Here is a 24428-nt window from a genome sequence, read left to right as displayed (position 1 = left end):
CTAAAAGTTTAAATCATTTCTGAAATATGTAAACTCAGTGAGTATTTTAACAATTTCATTTTTTGGAAAAATTGTTTCTGGAAACTTCACACTTGCCTCAATCAATTGTGTGTCTGGCGTATCACCAGTGTACTGGGGTCTTCCTTCCCTATCATCCTGGAGATCCCTTTTTCTGAATTTCATGTTTGGTTTTCCTGTTTTTCTGAATTCCAAGTCTCCCTAAGTCTTGGTTTGTTGCCTGTATTGGTTAAATATATTCTCTAGTAGATTTCTGAGAAAGGATGCATGAGACTATACATGCTCCCAAATGTGCTTATTCCACCCTGATTGGCATAGAATTCTAGGTTATTTTCCTTTAGCATGATAAAGGCATTACTCCACTGCTTCTAGTTTTCAGTATTGAAACTGGAAAATCTGAAGCCATTTTATTTCCTGTAACCTATTATCTTCCTCTCTGGGGAGTGTCGAATTTTCTTTTCATCTTTGATTCAGAAATTCCACATGATCTGCCTTGGTGGGTTTATTTGCATCTATTATTCCTTTTAATCCCCAAATACTTGCCTATCAGTTCTGAAAAATGTTCTTGAATTATTTCTTGCCTGAATTATCTTCTTCTGTTCTCTGTATGCTCTCTTTTTTGAATTGTGATTATTTGAATATTATTACCTCCCCACCCTACCCCAGGCCATTTTTGTCTGTTTGTATTGTTTTTTCTGTTTGTGCTGTATTTTGTGAGAGATTTACTCCAGGTTACATTTCTCTGTTTTTATTGTCTCTATCTACTGCATTAGTGGCTTTCCTTAGTTGTCTTCTAATCCTTGGCTATCTACCTGTGTTTCAGATTGAGTGACTAAAATCAAAGTCAAGTTTGTTGACTATTAGCCTCACGGTAGGGGATCTGGCTAAACCTTTCATCCGGGGAATCACTGACATAGTATTTTTTAGATTTTTTTTTTTTTTTTTTTTTTAAGACTGGTCATATTCTCCAAAGAAAAATCTAACTGGCTTCTTCCTGGAGGCTCCAGGCCTAATTGTCAGTATCCCAGTTGTTGAATTAGGATAAAAATCTGGGAATGCAAATATAGAATACCTGCTCTGCCCTCTCCTCTCTGCTGACCTCAAATTTACTCCCATGCAAAGTCTGAGTTCAGATTTCCATTCTGAAGATCTTTATTAACTCCCTTATGCTCACTTAGGTCTGTGTTATGTTCTGTATTCTGGTAACACACTCCAGTTTTCCTTTGTGGCACTTATATTTTATTTGTTTTGTTCTTTGATACGTGTCTGCCTGGAGAGTTCAGGAGAGCAGAGACTGTTTTGTTTAGCATAGCCATGTGCACAGTGCATTTTGGGTGTTGATTACTGAATTGAGTGTTGATTATTGAATGCTCTTTGAGAACAACTTCTAGTACTAAGGAGAAGAGTGGGATAGAGGCAAAGAAATTACCAGAGAAAATCATGCCTGCTTTTTGGGTCTATTGTGTTCATCTTTTAGATGACACACTAACTTGAACATTTAAAAAAACGGGTGGAAAATTCCACTAGGGGGAGACAGATTGAAGATAGAGAGGAGGCATAATTTTTGATGTGGGGATTCTGAGAAGTTTGGGAAATGAGATCCAGAGCAATAGAAGGAAAGATGGAATTTAGAGAGGAGAACCTGGTTCTACAGTTGCCAGAGAGGAAGAAGAGGAGCTGGTATATGAAGTGTTAGGGCTTTGAAGAAGTTTCCATTTGAAGGGTATTTGTCCATGAAAAGCAAGAAGAAAGATCAGAGAGTGAAAAGAGATGGAAATGGATTAAAGACTTGAAAAAAGAGGTTGGAAATAATTATCACAGGGTAAGGGAATAGTTAGGAAGGGAAGCATTGGATTGCTGAGCAGTCTGGAGGGCCCAGCTGTTTTCACATTTGGCCAAGCCTGGAGTATGGTTCTTGCTATATGGCACCCAGCTGTGTGGTGCAAGCAGTGAGACCATAGGTAATTGGGTTCTCGAGGATGAGAGCTACCCATCACAGAGGTGCATGTTATGAAGAGATGGAGAGAGTTAAGGTTTTGGCAGTAGAGTTATTGAAAGGATGGGATATGAAGCTAACTGGACAGAGAGGGATGAAAGTAAGGACATCTAATGGATAAAAAGAACATAGAGAGATTGTGTGAATGAATTCCTGGAATGGCTATGTTGGACATTAAGCAAGCAAAATACAAAGATACAAGGTTATGGTCAGAGAAATAGATGTGTCAGTTAGTGACTTTCGGAGACTGATCAGTTTCCCGTAATGACTCAGTCCAGGTAGGAGTGTGGGTGGGAGTCACCCAATCACAGGGAGGAGAAAGTCACTCAAGAGAACGAGACCCAGAAACAGAGGGACCAGGGCACTCATTGGGTCATTCGTGTCGTTATAAAAAAACACCCAGAAGAATGGCAGAGATTTGTGAGTTAGGTCCCTAAGTCTTCAGAAGCTGATGGAGAGATAAATGCATTCGGGAAAGATGTTAGATGGTATCGTTGCAAAAGCAGAGCCCTAAAGAAGCAGGGATGTTCTTTTTATTTATTTTTCCAAGGGAATTAGAGAGTAATTGGAAGCAGCAATAGGGAGTCAGATATATGAAAAAAGAACACCCAGCTATATACTGCAGGACAGAGTTAAGCATCCTGCATCCGTTGTTTGAGCTTGGAACAGAGCAAAGCTAGTTTCGTTGCCATGGTAACCAACGCCATGGCTCCAGGCTCATTAATCCTGTGTTCCAAACTAAGCACTTAGCAATAGCTTCTGAATAAATGCAACAAAGCTCTGCATACTGAAAAGGGCACATTCATGTTAAGCAGGGGAAAAAGGTTTTCAATTTCATTCATTAAACTTGAGTAAATAATTTAATATCTTTGTGCGCCAGTCCTCCGAGCTAATGAATAAGGATAAATGCTTAATGGAAAATCTAGCTTAATAAAGTTAACAGCATCGGCTCTCCATATAAAGGAAATTGATGTTGCCAGTATATATGCATATGAAGGGGAAAATGGAAAGGAAAATAACAAATATTAAGCATCTACGATGTGGATATGTCAGGTACTTTAAAATAAAATGTCTCATTTAATCCTTGCAATGACCACGTGAGGCGCACATTATTCTGCTCATTTTATAGATGAGGAATCAGAGACTCAGAGAAGTTCAATAAGGCCTCGGTGCACACAGTTCCTCGTATTCCAGAAGACTCAATTCTATTTGGTTAGTGTTCATGATGATCCTCCCTGCCTGCCTGGGAATTGTGTACTGTTTACCCATCCGAGACATTTGACTAATTAAAAAATGAGAAGGAAAGTTTGTGCTAAGGTGACACAGAATAAAAGAGAAGCTTAAATATTAGGTTGAGGGTCCATTAGCTTGAAAAATAGTCACTGCCATGAGATGTTTTGAAAGGTTTTTCCTTAAAAAAATACAAGAAGGCAGCTGGGTATAGTAACAGGGTTTTAATTAAGACATGAAAAACAGTCGATGCTTCTTCCAAAATTTGTTCCCTCAAAGCAATCATTTATCCCCACTCTGTCACTTCCTAGCATGAAGAAGGTTTGGAGTTGGGCTGCAGACCCTCAACACAGGAGCTGATTCTTTCCCTCTGGATAGGGTATCATGCCTTTGTTTGAGTTTTTTTTTTTTTTTTTTTTTTTTTTTTTTTTTTTTTGGATTTGCTGCAATGAAGGTGGAGTTAAGTGATGAAAGAAGATATAGTAAAAAATCCATTAATTCATTTTCCTTAAAATTAAACTCTTTAATTAAAAACACCACCTTGATCAATTTCCAATTTCTGCCTCCAACAATGTGATATAGTGAGGTGTGAAATCATAGAAATAACTAGGTGCAGGTTAAATATCCCTGTCATTAAACTTAGCTGTTAGCATTTTGTTTTTTTTAATCTAACTACCAATTGTTTGGTCTCAGCCTTACAGTTATCTCAGTCTATTTTCTCACATCAGAGTCACATAATGCTGCCCAGACTAGTCCCAAGAGCATTTTTCAGAGGGAAAGAAGCAAGAACAGCTTTCTTTTACCCCCGTCGGCATTATAGGTTTTCTTCTCGGGCTGGCTCTCTTGACTTTAAGTTCCCCTATCAAAAGCCACATGTGACTTGTGTTCTGAGTTTTCATCCTGGGCGTGCTATCTTTCCTCGATAGCTAGAAGGATCAGAAATCGGAAATTAAAGGATGACATTTCCTTGGGTCTGTACTACTTCATATATATATTTTTTTCCTATCAGCACTTCTTTAATTTTATCTTCCTTAGAGTAGCCTGGATCTTATTATCCTCCAAACATTTTAAACACATTTAGCAAAAGATATCAGATTTAGAAACAGAAATGCAGTGTTTTCTTTGTAACCTCTGTAAGTAATAACTTATGTATGATAATCAAAACAACGTAAGAAGGGGGTTCAAGGTCTCAGACTTGGAGGTAATGGTCAAATCAAACAAAAGCCCGAGGCTCCAATCTCAGTTTTCCATTAAGCTAACAAAGAAAACACACAAATAAGGAAAATGGAAAAAAAAATCAGAATTGGCGGTTAAGAAAGTCAAGCGTATGCTAGCAAAATTGGAGGTTAAACATAAGCCAGCTTCCTAAAGGTCTCTACTAATTAGAAAGCCAATGGGGACAGAACGAGTGGACCCTTCTTTTCTGAGACAAAACATCTCCCTAGCAATCAGAAGAGGTATTAGCCAACCCCTGTGAAGAGCCACCAAGGGGTGGATGCTGCTGGGGGGGGGGTCCCTATAAGGGGCCCACCTAAAGAAAATCCCTGGAGCTCAATGTTCTTTGTGGTTGTTTACTTGTGGCCTTAGACATCTTGAAGCTCTCAGAAGCATTCTTCAGAGAAGAGGGCCACACCAACCAAAGAACTAGATGGTAAAGACAGGAAACAAAATTCACTTCCTGCAAGCAAAGCTGAATTAACCCGGGTGAGACCCTGAAGCAAGGTGGGCTTGGACTTAATAATAGCAGCAACTATCAGATGCCATTTCTATTGCACACCTGGAAATTTATCCACGTTATCATCAATCATCACAGCTATCATGTGAGAGCCGTTCTATTATCCTCATTTGCTGATTTAAACTCCCAGCTTTAGACAAATGGCTCTAATGGTAAAACCAGATTTTGACTGTAGATTGATCACAATGCTGAGTACCTGTTTTGTCCACCAGGTGGTGCTGCCTCCCCTTTGCTAGGGAGAGTCCTGGGTTAGAGGTATCTAATTAGTCTTGGAACTGTCCTGGGACTTTTCTATTGCCCTACCTAGGGAATTTTTGTCTCCCTATTGTGTTTGACATTCAATCAGTGAACTTGCACTCCTTTAGCTCTTATGTAAAGGACGGCAAGATATAACTCCCTGAAATCTCAGCGCTCATCTACCAAATAAGGACATTGTTAATAACTCAATTTCATTCTAGGAAACTCCAGCAAGGGCTCAGGGATCATGTATGACTCCCCTCTGCCCCCTCAAAAAAAGGAAGATTCCTTTGGTTAAAATAACTTTTGGGAAATTCATGTTAAGTTAGATTTTCTCACCATAGGGCTTCCTCAGAATCTTTTATATGGTAATGTGAGTTGTAAATAGACAAAGTTATACAGAATCAACACATTAATTTAGCTACAGATCTTTTTAATTTGAATGCATCTCCTATAACCAATATGCTATAGAGCAGACTTTGGGAAATGTTGGCTTAGAGGAATGAGATTGGGGCTTAGAAGGGAAGCTCATATTTGTGCTCCAAGAACTGCACAGAGCTCTGTGTACATCAGTCTTCTGATGTACAGCTGAGGGCAGGCAGGCAGGCGGGCAGGAGATCCAGGGAGAAGCTGCAGTCTGCTAGCAGAATTCCTTCTGGCTTGTTTTACATGGGTTTTTGCTCTATTAAAGTCTCCAATGGATTGGGTGAGGACCCCCTGGATTATAAAGGTAATCTCTTTTCACTCAAAGTCCACCGATTCAAATGTGAATCTTATCCAACAGACATCTTCAGAAAAATGTTTGATCAAATATATCTGGGCCACCATGGCCCAGCCAAGATGACACATGAAATTAACCATCACATCCACTGACACCTGTGTCAGATTTCTGACCTATAGATCTATAAGATAAATGAACTTGTGCTGTTTTAGGCCATTCAGTTTGTGGTAGTCGGTCACAGCAGTAATAGGAAGCCAATACAGTGGCCATCTACGTGGTCTAAGCATCAGCGTCTACTACAATGCTGGTCATTTCCTGAGGACTTGGTCATGTGTTTTTTAGTTTTAGTTCATTCCCCCAATTCTGCCATCGTCAGGACTGATTTCGTTACTGACATAGATCACCGATCCAGTCTCCCAGCTCCGTGACCACCACCACTCCATGGAACCACCTTCACTGTGCTCCAGTTCTCCACTCCCATGATCACACCTGGGCCCTTTATATTGTCCCATTATTTTCTCTTCTTGCCTTTTCTCTCAGTTACCCCTCACCTGTTCTTCAATGACACGATGACTCCAGTTCCTCTCACCTCTTCTTATCCAGGTTTCCCATCCCTTAGCATCATTCCTTTCCTTTTTCAGTCAGGGCTTTTGGTTGATTTGTTGAATTTCTCTTTCACCAGTATTCTAACTTTGCCACCACAGGGTTCTTCTGGGCTAGCAGAGACCTGGACTAGTCCACTTCTCTCTCCTGACTGTTAAATTATCTATTAACAATGCATAAAGAGGAAAGATGGTAGAATGAATCAGAAGTTACTTTTCTATGTTCATATATAAATATACCGCCAGTGAAATTCCACCTATGTACAACTCTGCAGATGTGCAGATATGTACAACCACATGAATGGGATCCTAATTAAAATAAGTTTTACTCAATGTATGTATAATATGTCAAAATATACTCTACTGTCATATATATAAAAAGAACAAATTAAAAAGTGTTACAAAATACATAAAAACTAGCCAGGTGCAGCGGGCTGCGTGCCTGTAATCCCAGCAACTCCAGAGGCTGAGGCAGGAGAATTACAAATTCCAGGCTAATTTCAGCAACTTAGCAAGACCCTATCTTAAAAAATAAAGGGCTGGGATGTAGATAGAGGACTCCTGGGTTCAATCCCCAGTACGGGCAAAAACAAAAACATGAAAATTTAACCAAAACACCCTTTAGCAAAGCTATATTAAACTAAACAAATGATAAACCAAAGAATAATAAGTTATCTACCAATTCTATCACCAAAGTTATGTTCATTTTTGAGGAGATGTCATACACAGTATTTTTTTAAACCACATAGATAGATGGCTCCCCAAGAGTTGTAGAAGGAGGCTGACTTGCGTGTTCAGTGTCTGGTGTCAGGGGCGCGAACTGCCCCCTGCCCTTCACTTCTTTTTCAGTCTGTGTTAATGATAGTCCACCTCACAGCATGCACCATGTCAGGAGTTAGAGAAGATTCTGGGTCTCTGCCTTTCATCCAGATGTCTCAATTTGAAGATGATAAAAAAAAGAAGTCCAACCTGAAGTTTATGGGAAATATTCTGTCCCAGCTGAGAGGGAACATTACCCTGACAACTCAGAGGGAAATTATGGTAAAAATTGCCTTTCTATAAGAAACAGGCAAAAATCGTGAAGACCTCTGCTTAATTCCATCTAAAATTTGAAGTGGATGTGGCCTCTACAAGACCCCAGGAGAAAACAGGCAGGGATACACAAAGCAGGGATACAAAGGAAGCTGGGGAAATAGTTTCCCTCTTCTAATTCTCCTCTAGGGGTCCTAGACTATGTAGTACACCTCTGGTTTCACCAGCCTGGGGCACAGACAATGTCACACACAGAGATCCTGGGTCTAACAGCTGCAATTGGCCACATTCTGCATTCAAGTGAAGTCTTTCTCCAAGGTTCTCTTTCTCTGCTAGGAATCTCAGCAGAGACTTAAACTCTATTCAGGCCACTGTTCTTTTTGGAAGCTACTGGTGGTAGAAAGAACCTAGGTGTTCTCTCTGGGCTAAAGGACTTTACTCATAGTCCAGGATATTGTCTACACCAGAGGTGGGCTTTATCATGGGGCTTTTGCTGCTGCCGTTGCTACTAAGCCCATTGCTGCTTACCTAATTTCTGCGTATGTAATTGTTTTCTGCTGACTTCGTGCCTCAGTTGTATCTATCTTCTTCCTGTCACATCATCCCCCAATCTCACTCCTGTCCTGCTTCCATGGGGCCAGGGTCATTCATCTTCACCCTGGTCCTGGTCTCCTCTTGATCTTATACACAAGTAGGCAGAATTGTGTCCCTGGGTAGAGGAAGAAGTTCTTATTCACTTTCTCTAAGTTCATAGTCTTTTACTTTTTTTTAAAAAAAAACTTCCTCAGGATTCACCTCTTCTTCAGTTGAATGAGAGTAATAGCCTTCATTTCCTACAGTGACAATACTCATCCCGACCCTAAGATAGGGTCTGACTTCATGAGCCCAACAACATTAGTGCAAAATAACATCATAATGGTACATTTTCCAATGCCGGAGTTATTCAGTCTCATCTCTGGTTGTTTTGCTAAATTTTAATCAGTGTTTTTTTTTTTTTGGAATTAAAAAGATAAAAAATGAAATAAATATAAGGTGACTGAGCTCAGTGCCTGCACCACGATTGTTCTCCAATAACACATCTAGAAAGATATCTTTTCTTTAAGGTTGAGTAAGTTTAAAATAAACAAAATGATAAATAAACATGGGCTCGATAAAAAAAAAAAAATCTGCCTCCCAAGGGATGGGAGGCAATATTCTGAGGAGTTGGCAGATAAGCTTTGATATGAAAAAGATTTGCTTCAGGAGACAGAGGGAAAGTAGTCTCTGATATTTGCTTCCTGTTTTCAATATAGTTTTTTTTTTTTAAATACAGATAGCTGTTAAAGAAAAAAAACTTGTTTTTGAGAACAGATAAGTGTACAGGAGTTCTGTTTAACTAGCCAAGCTGACTTTCTAGCCCATTCATGGGCCTTCCTCCATCCAGCCTTGTTTGCTGGGGTTTCCTCTTTTGTGTGTAAGTGTTGGTGTGCCCCCCACTCGTTGTCCCATATAAACCCAAGCCTGGCTTCAAATGACATCATAAGGTATTCAACCAGGTTTCTCTCTCCAACCTGACCCTCTCCCCCAGCCTCCAGATGCCTCTTTTTCTCTCTGTAATCTTTCTACCCTGGACGTTCCATAATCATCTCCCACTTACCCTGTCCAGAATGAAACTGTGCTCCCACTGGGCCCTCTGTGCTCACCCACCTGTCCCATCTCAAGAAATCACAATTCAGTTCTTCCAGTTGTTCAAGCAAAGGCCTAGAAGGTGTTTCTGTTTCCTTACCCTTTCCTCACACTTCACAATTGCCAGAACCTGTTGGTGCTGTTAAAATTGATCCAGTCTGACCCCTTCACCCCACCTACACTCTGGCCATCTGACTCCAAGTCAGACTCTTTCTCCCTGAGCTACGATGATGGACCTGATATAATTTCCCTGCTTTTAAGCTAGCCAGAGTGAGGGGAGGTGCACTGGTGAATCATTTTGTCTCCCTGTGTGTCCCCTTTGCATTTGGACTGTTGGGTTCCTCACTCCCTCCCTGATGTTATTCCCTACGGCTCCTGCTGTCACTCATCTCTTCTGGTGCTTGTCTTCTTTGTGTTTTCTGAAGCCATCAAATTTGTTCCTACCTTGGAAACTACACTCCTGCGGCTTGCTTTGCCAGGAAGGCCTCTCCCCAGGAACTTCAAATGGTTTCCTTCCTCACCACCCAAACGTCACACCTTAGAGAGCTTTTATGTGAGAAACATCTTGATCCCTTGTCCTTCTTTGTTTCTTATCCAGCTTTATTCTCTCTTTGTTGTATGAGGTGTTAGGAAAATTTTTGTCCATCTTCTTCACTAACAAGTCAACTTCATGATGTTGGTGACACTGTCTGATTTCTTTAGTGGCTATATTATTCCCAGGGCCTAGATCAAGAGATGGAACACAGCAGGGGCTCAGTAAATACTCATTATGCAAACACCACCTGTATCGATTTTAGAACATTCCATCACCCAACAAGAAACCTGTGCTGTACCCTTCAACCATCACCCTTCATCTTCCCAAGGCCCCTGCTTCTAGGAAGGTGCTAGCCCACTTTTTGTTTCTATGTACCTGTCTACCCAGGATTTTTCATAAAAAAAGAATCTCGTAATAAGTGGTTCTCTATGTTGAGCTACCTTCATTTAGCAGAATGTTTTCAATGCTAGTTAAAACAATGAAATAAAACAATGTACTAGCATTTCATTGCTTTAGATTAAAGAATAATATTCCATTGTATGACTATCCCACATTTTATTCATCCATTCACTAGTTGATGGACATTTGAATTGTTTCCACTTTGGGGCTATTAGGAATAATGCTGCTATGAATATTTATAGATAAGTTTTTTTTTGTGTGTGTAGATGTATGTTTTCACTTTCCTAAAATATATGCTTAGCAATATTAGCAAAACTGGAATTGCTGGGTGGTACCATAGCACAGTGTTTAGCTTTTTGGGGGAATTCCATGATGTTTTCCAAAATGTCTGCAACATTTTACATTTCTACCAGTAATGTGTAAGGATTCCGATATTTCCAGCCTTTGCTAATACTTGTTTATACATATGTATGTATTTTACCACATCTATTCTCTATTCTAGTGGGCTTGAAGTAGTTGATTTGCATTTCTATGGTAGCTAATGGCATTATGCCCCTTTGCATGATTTGCATATTTTCTCTATAGAAATGTCTTTTTATTTTTTTAGTATTAGGGATTGGTCTCAAGTGCACTTTACTACTGTGCTACCCCAGTCATTTTTTAATTTTGAGACAAGAGTCCAGGTAGGTTGCTAAGGCTGGCCTTGAACTTGTCATCCTCTTGCCTCAGCCTCCCAAGCATCTGGGATCATATGCATGCACCATCTTGCCTGTAACTTTGCTCATTTTTAAATTGGGTTACCATTTTACTATTATATTCTGTTTTTTTTAAAAATCTATCAGATATATAGTTGTTCCTATAATTTCAAGAGTATTCTATTCACAGGTAACATGAAAAGAGTAGTTATGATTGCTCGAGGAAGTTATGTACAGGAAGAAGAGCAGGAGCAAATGGCGACATTCAGGGTGAAACCCAACAATGTAAGGGGTGAGAGAAGAAGACGAATCCTGGAAAAATCATTAAGGAATAGTCAGAGAGGAAGTTGAAGGGCATAGAATTTCAAGGAGTGCATCATCAGCACCACTGGATGTAGCAGGGAAGTGCAGTAGACAAAGATTGAAGAATGCAGGTGGGAATGACCCATTGGAGGTCCCTGGTGGCCTTTGTCAGAGTTGTCCCAGCAGATTCTGGTGGACTGAGGGGTGACTGGGTGGTGAGAAAGCAGGTACAAAAAAACAGAGTACTATGTACTTTCAAGATATTTGTCCAAAAATAGATCAAAAGACATTGTAGGGTAGCTCAAAGGGAAGGAAAGGTGGGGACAAGGGTAACTGTGCTTATACGATGAAGGCAGAGTGGTGGAAAAGGAGATGTTGACTATATAGAACAGAGAAATTATTCGTGGGGCAACATTTTGTTGCTGGGAATATGATCAATTGCAAAGACGGAGGTATTGGCCTTCAATTAAAGGAAAGACCTCTTTTCTCTTAAAATAAAAGGGAGGCAGTTAAGGTAAGCATTATTTGTTCATTTTACTGCCACCTGCAGAAACTCCATTCAGTGGTGGTAGAAAAAGTAGAGGTCACTATTCTGTGGTTCTCATCTACTCAGGCTCGCTGGAAATCACACTTTCTAGTTCCTTTATGGTTTAGCAGGTGTATGACTCTTCTAACTAATGACAAGCAAAAAAGAAAAAATAAGAGTCACTTTCAGTCTTTTGGGGATGAAAAGTTCATATGGGAGTATTTTTTGTTTGGTTTGGTTTGGTACCAGGAATTGAACTCAGGGGCCTTAGACATTGAGCCATACCCCCCAGTATTTTTTTTATATTTTACTTAAAGATAGGGTCTGGCTGAGTTGTTTAGGGCTTCACTAAGTTGCTGAGGCTGGTTTTGAACTCGTGATCCTCCTGCCTCAACCTCCCAAACTGATGGGATTACAGGCATGCACCACAGCCCTTGCTCCATGTTGGATTTACAGTCAATTTTTCTCTCTGGTTAACAACACTCAGGTAGAGGTGGCAAAACCAGAAGACCAACCAAGGCAGCTTGGATTCCTTAGAGATCAAATAGAAGATATTTGATCCATCCTTTGTGAAAGTGAGAAGTAAATCATTGCTCTAAGGCTCTGAGATTTGAGTGTTGTTACAGTATCTATTTAGTTTATCCTGACTAAATCCTAGTCTAAGGAAAAATTAGAATATATCGGCAATCAAGGAAGAGTTTAATGAGTAGCGAAGGGTAAGACAGAGACACAACTGGACCCAGTAACTCGTACTAAGTCTAACAGAGTGCAGATGTGTAAACCTCTAACAGGAATCCACTGCAGGAAGATCCAGTGAGATTTTGGGGGAGTGGTAATGCAATTTGTCCTGGAAGTTTTAGGAATGGGGAATGCAAGTATGTTAGATGGGGTGTCTAAAAGGGTTAGCACAAAGATAAGAGAAAGACTGAGCTAGATACCTATGTTGCCTGTGAAAACTGTAGAGTCACTGAGAGTTGTGAGATTATTGATAAAAAAGGATGAGGAATAACTTCTCTGGGTGGCATAAACCTTAAAGGGTGAGGTATACAGGGCAAGGAAGTAATGGTTCCTGCTGATCTAGAAGAAAGTAGTTCTTAACTTCAGAGTAAAGACAATGGGAGTATTAGAGAAATGGGACCTTACGGAAAAGGGTATTTCATTTAAGATTTCATTTAAGACAAGACTATGGAAGATACAAGAAAATGTATTTGCTTTAGATTGTAGCCTGAAAGGGCAAAATTGAAACAAGAACAAAGCGGCCAACTGAAAATATGCTTTGGTGACAGTTAATAACAAACTTGACACTGTACAAAATTGCATCCTTGACAAAGAAGCAGACCTGAGAAACAATTCCAGAACACTCAGAAAATGAACAGCTCTGAATAGGAAAAAAGAGATCTAACCTTTGAATAACAGATGTTTCAAAAGAAAGCTTACCTTTAATAATGAGACAATGTATGTAAGACTCATAGTGAGGGCTCAAAAAAATAGCAGACTTTATTAATTTTTTCATAAAGGAACATGGAGCAAACATGATCTCTTTTACCTGCACCAAAACTTCAAGGAGTCGTTTGAATGGAGGCAGATGTAGCTCAAGTTGATGAGACCAGGTGTGCAGCATCCAGATGAAACATCTCAGATCAAAGTGAGCTAATGAGGATTCTAAGCCTCCGCTTGAAGTTAGTAAATTGAACTAAATTTCTCCTCCAGTCCTTGTTGTCAGCCCACATTAATATTTTCTCTGTGCCTTTATACATGTTGCAGGCCGCTATGAACAATAAGACTGAAGAAATATTTCACCCTGTCTTACCACCTTTTCTAGGAAAAGTGCAATTTTTCTAGAGGATGTTGAAAAGAAAGCCATGAGCTTATTTAGTCTTATGTTCATTCATGCACTTGAGATCCAAAGTTAAAAAAAAATTGTGAGAAAGAATTTCTTATCAATGACTATAATTTGATAATTGATGGGTAGTGAACATTTTAAACAAAAAATAGGGGTTAGTTTTTAATATAGAAAGAAATGTTTCCTTTAAAAATATGACCTGTATTTCATAAGAATAGAAGAAAAAAATCCTTATTTTAAAAATCTGTACCCATATGGAGATGAAATGGTTAGGTTTGGTTTTTAACAAAATTGATGAAGAAGTCTAAACGTGTTTAATAAAATATCCAATTTCAACAATAAATATAGTACAATTATGCAAACAAGTGAATAAATAGAAGACTACTTGTAAAGGAACAAAACTTGGTGAGCTTCCATTTCTCAACAGTGTTTGGTATTAAAAAAGAGTGGAACAAACATACAGAATTTTGTGGAGAAAATGCTGTTACTCAAAAATTGCATATTCTTCAAATGGCATTTTCAATGTGCGACCCCATTAGGAAAATATTGTCAGGTACCTGACTTCTTAGAAACATGCCTGAAGTAATCCTACCTAAAAAATCAACTGGACACGTAAAACTATAATTGGATGATGCATGAGATATGAGGTGCAGTCATAAAACAATATTAGTTTTATCTTTGGTGTCTCTTTAAATTAAGAATTATTTCAGAGGGTCTAGCTTTTCCCCCATTGTGAGATGAAAACAGGCAGGTTCATATGCTCTCAGGTAATTCTTAAGAGAGAGAGAGAGAGAGAGAGAGAGAGAGAGAGAGAGAGAGAGAGGAGAGAGAGAAGTTTGACAGTCACTTTTAGTCTCAAAACTCAGTTCCAATTCAAAAGTCAGACATCTGGGGCTGACTAATAATTTTAAACTTGATTTAAAATTGAGGCACCTCTCCCTCTTCCTTTTGCTTTTCTGCTTCGGATTGGAAGCATGCAGAGGGGGAAGGACACTAATCTCTTCCTCACCTGGCACTTCTACTTTCTATTACTACATCTCATTACTAAGGCTGGTTTCCAACTGCTGCAGAGCTGGTGCAATGGAAAGGGGTAAAGAAAAGAAGATTAGGCGTGGCATTGGCAGGTAAAGACATGAAGTTAGAAAAGATAAAGCTAAGTGAAGTCAGCCAGTCCCCCCCAAAAAATGCCGAATGTTTTCTCTGATATAAGGAGGCTGACTCATAGTGAGGCAGGGAGGAGGAACATGGGAGGAATAGATGAATTATAGATGGGGGGGGGGGAGAAGGGGACAGGGGATTAGCAAGGGCAGTGGAATGTGATGAACACCATTATCCAAAGTACAGGTATGAAGACTTGAATTGGGTGGCAGCATACTTTATATATAAACAGAGATATGAATAATTGTGGAATAGATGTGTAATAAGAATTGTAATACAAAAAAACAAAGTATATGTATAAAGGCATGAATTGGCGTGAACATACTTTATATACAGAGATATGAAAAATTGTGCTGTATATATGTAATAAGAATTGTAATGCATTCTGCTGTCGTGTATTTTAAAAAATGAAATCAATAAAACTAAAAAAAAAAGAAAGACAGAAAGAAAAGAAGATGAGGAAACTTCTTCCTTCTAGGGATCTAGCTTGGCCACTTTCTGGGTTTGGCAGTCATTTAACACAAAGGAACTAGATAAGCACATAGGAATAAATTGAAGTAATAGAGTTTACTGACTACAAATCAAAGGCAGTAGTCAACATTGTTTAACAAACATTAACTTTAGAATAGTAGTTATCTCTGTGGAAGAAGAAAGGGAGGAGAGAAAAAAGGAAGTGTTTCAGGCTTTCCTGTAAAGTTCTATTTCAGAAAAAGAAAAGAAAAGAAAGCTAAAGTAAATATGGCAAAAATGAATATCTATTAAATAAGGTTATGGTACCTAAATGTTATAATATTTTCTGTATGTTGGAATAATTCATACTTTATAAAAATCTTAATTTGGTGCTATTGCAATAATAGATATTAAGACATAGTAATACAATAGAGTTAACCCAACTCCACATGTAATCATAAAATACTTTTGACTTTTAGGTAAACATGGACACTTCTAGGAAAGTAACTATAGTAAAAAAAAATCAAGGTAATATTGGGTTTTATTTGTTCAGAACTGTCTAAGATGTTTTTTCCTTATTTGAGAATATCATTCATTATGGCTGTGATGCTCAAGATGTTTGAATTACAATACAAAACAACTGTATCAGTGCAAATATGCAGCGGTTCAGATTCTCAATAAGGGTTCAGTGAAGGCACTATTTCATTATGTCATCTAGGGTGGTCTTCCCCAAACATTAGTAAGTTAAATTTTACACTACATCTTTGTAATTTATATTATTTATAACAATCATAATTTTACTTCTAATCAATGTTAGCAAAGACATTGTCTTTATATTTCAAAGCTATGTGAGAAGGTAGGTGATATTACCTATGGAGGTTACTGAAGAATAGGGAAGGAAAGGCTTGTCCTGAAGGGCTGGGAAGCACTGATCTGGGCTGGTCCTCCAAAACAGCCCCATTTTCCCCGACAGGAGAGCTTCAAGAAATCATGACCATCTGGACATGGAGACGAGAGAGGGGATGGTGTAGGGATATGGAAAGGGGAAAGGGATTCCCCAAGTTTGGGAAGACAGAGGGGTGAGAGTTTCTGCAGTGACAGAGACCTGTTCCCATTACCCTGATTCTCTGGGAAGTGACAGAACTTGGAGGGAGTGGGTGCTTGGCCCAGGATGGCTCTGAGGGCCTGCAGGGAGCAGGAAAGGCCAGCAGAGGGAGCCACAGTGACGACTGTTGGTGGATGGCCAGCCAACCCGTGAGGTCTCCTCACTAGGACTGATGAAATCACTGCTATCTCTTGAATATACCAAAAGAAGACAATGGCAGAAAAGGAAAAATGTAATATTAATGGCACTGTGTTAAAATCCCTCCTCAAACCTGCCTTCAGGACATTTCCCCACAACTACCTTTCCCTTGGGCCTGGGGTCCTTCCTTGTGTCTGGCCAACCTACTTAAAGTCTTATTCTATCTACCCTGATTATTCCATTCTCAGTGCACACAAACCTTGGTATCTGTTGCCCACAGGTGAAATTTGCAAGGTCCTTGTTCTTAATTACGCATAGCAAATTTAAATTTTTATCTGTCTCAGAGTGCCTTGCATGAGTTATAAAGTTCACGGAGGGCATCCTCTCATGAAAAGTAACTTTATCCCCAATCATTTATCCTGCTCACCTAGGATGAAAATACTCACAAACTCTTTTAGGGCATGTAAATTTACAGGAAGGTAAAGAAACCCTCTTAAAGAAATAGACCGTATTTATGCATGGAAGGATTCCATAGTATAAGAAAATCAATTCTTTCTAAATTGATGTGTACATCAAAATAAGGCCCAGATGAATCAAGTGTTAAATATTTTATGGGTTAAAAAACCTATAAAGTACTATATTATAAATCTGGATAGTTATGCAACCTCTGAGAGAAGTAGGACATTCTAATATAAAGAGGAGAAAAACAAGGAAAAGTTGGCTTATCTAAAGTTATTGCCACTGTATTTAGGAAAAATGGTTCAAATATACAGCATTATGATAGCATCAGCTTACATTTTAATTTAGTGAGGAGTTCATAAAATGCAAATGAAGCATAAAAGATTCAATATATAAGTACATTAATATTTGGACCATGAACTAAAGAAGAAACACCACTATTTAATAATTACAAAGAAAATGTTCAAACTCTACTAATCAAATGTGAATTCGGATTTTAAAAATGACACCATTTCTTCTTCCTAATTATCAAAAATTAAAAAAAGTATAATAATACTATTGAGGGAAATAGCTACTTTTATGCATCAATGGGAAAGATGAATGTAACTTTGGGTAATCATTCATAAAGATCCTCAACCTATTTCAGATGTTCTAACTTATAAGATCAAAATTTTGGAAATATATTCTATGTTCAATAGTAGGTTGTACACTTACTTGCTGGAATATTATGTTGTTATTTAAAAATGTTTAAAGTGATAACATGGCAACACATACTAACATATTAGTATTAGGAATACTAATAATAGCACATAAAAAGTAATGCAAATATTAAAGTGTTTAACTTAATTGATAATTAGGGAAAACATTCAAACACAATGAGATATCATGTAGTACCCACCAGATTGACCAAATTTAAGTAGACTGAAAATACCACTGCTGAGGAGGATGTGGCACAGAAAGAACCCTCACACATACTCATTAGAGCACGAACTGGTACAACCACCTGTCTGATGCTATCTAATGAAGTTAAAGATACACATACTCAATGCCCCAGCTATTCCACTTATAGGTATAGAAACCAGAGATTTTTTTTTTTTTGTACATGAGCACTGGGATACAGGATTGACACTGTGGTTGGAATGACTTAACTGGAAATATTCATTACCAGTAGGATGCATAAATCACGAGTTACTTATTCTAAAAGATAGAGCACAACAAAATGAATAAATGAGTGTTAAACATAATGGTATAGATTGTTTTTCCCAGCATAATGTTGAATGAAAGAAGCAAATCATAAATGAATATGTGTTCATGATTTCATCTATCCTAAGTTCAAAAGTACCTACTAGTTTAGATTTATATACAAAAGTGGAAAAACCAAAAGAAATGCAGAGAAATGCACCTGATTCTATGATAATGGTTGCCTTTGGCAAAATGGAGCTGTGTTCGGATACAGTAGGGAAGTAGAGGGCTTTTCTGGGTCTAGAAGTATTTGATTTCTGGGCTAGGGTTATAGCTTCATGGTAGAGCACTCACCTAGCACGTGCAAGGCACTGGGTTCGATCCTCAGCACCACATAAAAACAAATAAATAAAATGAAGGTATTGTATCCAACTAAAACTAAAAATTTTTTTTTTAAAAAAGAAGAGTTTGATTTCTTGACTTGGGATATAATTGTATGTATGGTAACTTTATAATTATATATGAATATACAATATATGTATAAATAAAATGTGCATTTTAAATACTCTATAATGCAAGTTACATTTTATATGTTGGATTATGTCCCCTACCCCTGCAAAAAAAAAAAAGAAAGAAAGAAAGAAAGAAAAAGAAAAAGAAATAGGTTTAGGCCTCAATCTTCAATAATTCAACATGTGAATTTGAAAGAGGGTTGTTGCAGATGGCATTACTTAAATTTAGAAGAGGTCATACTAGAGCAGTGTGGGTCCCTAGTGCAGTAGGATTGCTGTCCTTATAAGAGAATGGTCATATGAAAATGCCCCGTGAAGATGGAAACAGAGACATCTGCAAGCGAAGGGTCATCAAGGATTACCAGCCATCACCAGAAGCTAGGAGAGAGGCTGAGACAGATCTCCCTCACAAGCCTTCAGATGGAACAAACCCTGCTGACACCTTAATTTCAGACTCCTAGTCCCCAGAGCTATGGGAGAATAAATTTCTGTTGTTTTAAGTTATCCAGCATGTGATATTTTATTATGGCAGCTCTGGGAAACTAATGCATTGTACTCTCACATTAAAAAAATATTTGTATAAGCCCACCAAAAATTATATTTCTGATCTAATTTCTTGAATAAATCTCCAAAACCTAAAATCAAAAAGTAGTCAAACCATCCAATTTTAAATATTCCCTAGAATAGTTATTCTCAAAGACACAATTCAAATATAAAAATAAGGAGCTCCTAATCAGAAAAGACAGCCAAGCTGCATATCTAGTTGTACCAAGGGGTCAAGGATCAATTGTAAACGTCCAAGTCCATTAAAAAATAAAGGATGTAGTTGTTCCACGTTGGCCTGTAAAAATTTCATGCTGACCCTCTGCTTCTCTCCCTTACTGGAAAGTCTCCAGCGACTGATGTGACCCTGCACATGGCTGCTGGGAAAACATGCTTATTCATTCCATTTCACTCCTGAGCAAAGACCTGACCTGAAAGAAGACCTCACCCAGAACTTTTCCAGGGCAGAATACTGATGAATACAGGGGCTCTGTGGAAGATCAGCTTGGATGCAGCTCGAATTTCTGCAATTTAGAAGTACACAGTCTCAGAGTCTGCAGAGAGCAATGTGCTCTTGCAAACCTCACTGGAGGTTTGATTTTGTGTAGCATACTAAGCTTGGTAGTGGAAGTATTGCTTTTCTCAAGTATGTTTCATATGCCATAAATAAGGGCATAAATGAACAATCCATAGAGAACAGATTTTTTGAATTTTAAAAAAGGCAACATTACTTTTCTACTATGCTCTGGTTTTCAAATATCAAACAAAAGTAATGTACAGAAAAAATTTCTGCAGGAAAAATAATAGTGAGGTAGAGTAGCATAGTAATAAGGGAATTTGAAGCCAGCTTGTCTATTCCCCAATCATGATTCTGCTTTACTTACTAGTTTGTTGTACTTTTGGCAAATTGTTAAGTGCAAATTTCTTCATCTGTAAAATTAGGATTAAAAATGCACATACTGTGAAGAGTTGCTGGGAAGATTCAATGAGGCAGTAAATGAAAAGAATTTAGCTCAGAAGGTTGCACATGGGTAAATGCAAAATAAATATTAGTTATTGAAATAATAATGATAATAATAATAATAACAACAATAATAACATCTCTTCAGACTTACACTTGAAGTAGCTATAAAAATTTCTAGAATTGATTATAGACTTGGCCCCGTAGGGGTCATTTGGTTCGCCATATTAAATTAGATGGAGAAGGGAAATTTCAGCTTCTCAAGTTGACCATTTTAGTACTTAACATTACTTATCAACAAATATAATTTATTTCAGTTTCCTGGTCTGTTAAATAAGTGGGTTGAATTAAATAATTTCCAGGAGCTTTTCAAACACACACAAAAAATGTATTTCTAATATCCTTTCTCAACCATAAATCAAACATATTACAATCTCTAAATTATTTCCTTTCTTTCAGGGAGTATTTCTATTATAGTAGCTTTTACCCTTTTTAATGCAAAATATGACCTTTAGGCTAGTTTGGTGGCCAGAGAGAGAGAAATGTATTTTCTGTATTTTCATTGTATTCCAAAGATTGTGATTTCAATGAAAAGGCCGGGTAATTTCTATGCCACTGAAGTTTTCCTGCACCAAACTTTTAGGTTCATCAGCTTTGAACGAGAAGAAACATTCAAAACAATCGATGATTCTTAAAGTCACCCATCTGAGCTTCAAAGTTTGCGATATAACCTTTATTTTAATGGTGTTTGGTATTTTGCTAATAAAAGCTTTATGGTTATAGAAATCATTTGATATTTCCAAATCCACCTGGGAGTTAGGAACTGAGCTTCTACAAGGCTCCAGCCTTCTTTGTTCTGTGTTCCCTTCCCCTGGGTGCATTTGTGGGCTTTCCAGGAGGTGGCGCTGTTGTTTAAAAAGAGTGACTTGCACGGGGATGAGAAACGGAACTGGATCAGGAGGGGAGATGTCAGGGGTTAAAAGGAATCACCCAGAAAAGTCATGTTCAATGAACCCTGGGAAGATTGACTAAAGAAGTATAAGTAATTGTCTGACTCAATTCCCCCCTTTAGGTGCAAACGTGAATATGAAAACCAACAACCAGGATGAGGAGACCCCCTTGCACACGGCTGCCCACTTTGGCCTCTCTGAGCTGGTGGCCTTCTACGTGGAGCACGGGGCCATCGTGGACAGCGTGAACGCCCACATGGAGACGCCATTGGCCATCGCCACCTACTGGGCTCTCCGCTTTAAAGAGCAGGAGTACAGCAGGGAGCATCACCTCATCTGTCGCATGCTGCTGGACAACAAGGCGGAGGTCAATGCCCGGGATGACGACTTTAAGTCCCCCCTCCACAAGGCAGCCTGGAATTGTGACCATGTGCTCATGCACATGATGCTGGAAGCTGGTGCAGAAGCCAATCTCATGGATATCAATGGCTGTGCTGCTATCCAGTACGTGCTGAAGGTCACTTCCGTGCGACCAGCTGCCCAGCCAGAGATCTGCTACCAGCTGCTGTTGAATCATGGGGCTGCTCGAATATACCCTCCGCAGTTCCATAAGGTGAGGCTGCGCGGGTCCTGGGCCACTCAGAAGGGTGACCCAGACGCAAGTGGTGCTTGTCCTAAATCTCCAGGTAACTCAAGCTTGTTTGAGGCTTGAGTCCTTGGATTACGGACCTCTCCACCTCTAACTTGACATTCCATTTACACGGCTAGCTCTAGCTGCCTCATCCTAGTCCAAGTCTGTTTGAAATCTGGGTCTGAGAGTCAGGGATGAGAACAAGGGTAGCAGATAATCTTTCATTCTTGTATGTACACCAGTGAATTGATTAGTGACTTTCTGGGTGTCTGAGGTGAGTTTCCAGAAAGGTGAATGGTGTCAGGCTGGCCATCTTTGAAGCAGAATGTCTGATCTCAAGATGCCTCAACATGCTTTGGAATAAATTAGCTTGTAGCCATGAAAGGGTCACTCCATTTTCCAGTTTGATGGAAGCTAATATGTATTGAGGACTAATGATTATATTTATTCTACATATAAGAATTAAATGCACTGTTAAAAGCATTTTGGTATGTAAATTAAATTGTTACAACAATCCTACAAGGTATATATTAGTATCCCCATTCTACAGAGGGGATATATGTATGTTCTAGCACTGCAACTATAGCCAACTGCAACTACAGCTCCTAACTCCCAGATGGATTTGGTTCCATTATTTATTCTTGTAATACCACACTTCATAGCCTCTTTTCAGAACAACATTGATTGATAATCTCTAATGGTCTGGCAGGGACCAAATGCTAACAATATTGATATAACTAAGACATGGAACCTACCCTCAAGTAGTTTGGAATCTAGGAGGAGAGACCAACACATAATAAGCCATGCTAAATGATAAAGTAGGGAAATAAAGGATGTGATGGGAGCAGAGAAGAGAGAAGATTTTTCATTAGGTTATTGAGGGTACTTAGTTTGGTAGCCAAAATGTATTTCACTTTAGAGAAATCAGAGAAAGCTGTACCTAGAATCTCCCTCATTCTAAAAATTTAATTAACTAGAAGGAGAAGAGTTTGCGGTGTACATCAGCTAGCTAATGTAGGGCCACAAAAATCAAATTAACAGAATTTTTACTGAATTCCAGCTAAGTTTTAGCTCCACCTCCTGCCTTGGTAAAATGTCAGGACCTCATCTGAAGCCCTGCAATGTGAGGATTATTCAGAAGAGAAGTTCTGCTGAAGAATTTAAGGGTAGTGCACTCAGGGCAAACTCTAGACGGACAACCTAGAGAGAATTCAGATGAAGATACGGTGGAATCAGCGACTCCTGTGACCTCTAGAAATAATAGAAATAGAAACTCTATCCTGTTTTTCAGTGTTTTAATAGAAGACTAAGTCATTTCTTTTCTTAAAATTATATGTTAAGCTCAGAATGTTCTGGGACTTTCTAAAATTTTTATCGACAATTCCAAATGATTGACTACCAGTTAAGGGTGTGATTCAGATGGAAGACTGTCTGACTCCGAAGCTTGAACTCTTAGTTTCTGCTGTATTTTCTGAAAACACATTACTCATGAAATGTAATTAAACCTAAAACATCATGAGACAAGATGCCTGAAGAGGTCATTTTTATTTAATTCTTCAGGTTCTAGGCAGAAGTAGTACTTTTGTCCTATTTGTGAACTTCCATGAAGACAGATTCTGCATCACTGTGGGATACCTGGGGCGACTCTTTAATTCTGAAACATTGCCTCCCTTTCATTTGTTAAAAAAAAAAATATATATATATATATATTTTTTTAAATTTTAATTCTTTGTACTACTGGAGATTGAACTGAGGGATGCTCTACCACTACATCCCTAGACCTTTTTTAATTTTTAAATTTTGAGACAGTGTTTCATTAAGTTGTAAAGGCTGGCCTCCAATTTATAATTTTTCTTCCTCAGCTTCCCAAGTAGCTGGGATTATAGACATGCGCTATCATGCCAAGCTTAACTTTAAAAAAATATATATGTGTATACACACACACACACACACACACACACACACACATATATCTTCAAGCCAATCTTTCAGTTCATGACCTAGGATAGTTCATATGTATCCTAATTAATTTTTACATTTTTGTATCAGTTTAGACCTGGGGCTTACTTATTCTTTCAAACCAAATTTTATATACCCCCAATTTTTAGCTACTAATTGTATTTGCCTCTGGATCTTAGTTACGTATGTTTGAAAGGACCAAGAATCATGTAGATATTTAACCTTTACATTTTCCCTATAATTTTAAAATAAAAAGGGCTCTATAAAAGAGAAAGTACCCTATATATGGCTTCAAACAATACTCTGAAATCTTTTGTTGAAGATTGGCTTCAGTTGTGAATTATCATCTTTCTTGTGCTTTCAAATTTTTCAATATTTTTTGACTCAAAGAATATTTTCATATCACAACAGCTATACTGTATCTTTAGAAGTAAAACTTATGGAAAGTCAGAAACTTATTTAAACTTATAATTAATATATTAACTTGTATTAAATTTTATTATATATTAGATATATTAACTTATATTTACATATTATATATTAACTATATTTAATATATAACTTATTTTTAATGTATTAACTTATCTTAAAAATATAGTGATCTATTAGCTATAAATATCTATTGTTTAGATTTCCTCTATTTTCTCAACATACATTGGCATTCTGGACTTGGCTAAAATAACAGATGTTGACAACCTCAAATGTGAATATAGAAAATTTTAAATTGCATATGAATTTGTTCCTGCTTTCAGTTTTTCAATTTTTGTCTCATGCATCTCATTCACCCTAGATTTAGCTATGCTTTCATATCAGAAATAAGGAAACATGGACTTTGGGGGTCAA

At 38.1% G+C, this 24428-nt stretch overlaps 1 protein-coding gene across 1 annotated transcript in view; it reads left to right on the top strand.

Annotated features, from left to right (window-relative positions):
* Asb4 (ankyrin repeat and SOCS box containing 4) overlaps positions 1 to 24428 on the top strand; it is a 58439-nt gene that overhangs the window by 17690 nt on the left and 16321 nt on the right. The window contains exon 3 of the mRNA XM_005331807.5: positions 21118 to 21608. Within this exon, the coding sequence (XP_005331864.1) occupies positions 21118 to 21608 (491 nt within the window). The remainder of the gene's footprint in view (positions 1 to 21117; positions 21609 to 24428) is intronic.

This window comes from Ictidomys tridecemlineatus, chromosome 2, assembly GCF_052094955.1.
Source record: "Ictidomys tridecemlineatus isolate mIctTri1 chromosome 2, mIctTri1.hap1, whole genome shotgun sequence".
NCBI classification, from domain to species: domain Eukaryota; kingdom Metazoa; phylum Chordata; class Mammalia; order Rodentia; family Sciuridae; genus Ictidomys; species Ictidomys tridecemlineatus.
The sequence above is the reverse complement of the archived record's forward strand: the minus strand, read 5'-3'. Positions and strand labels throughout refer to the sequence as shown.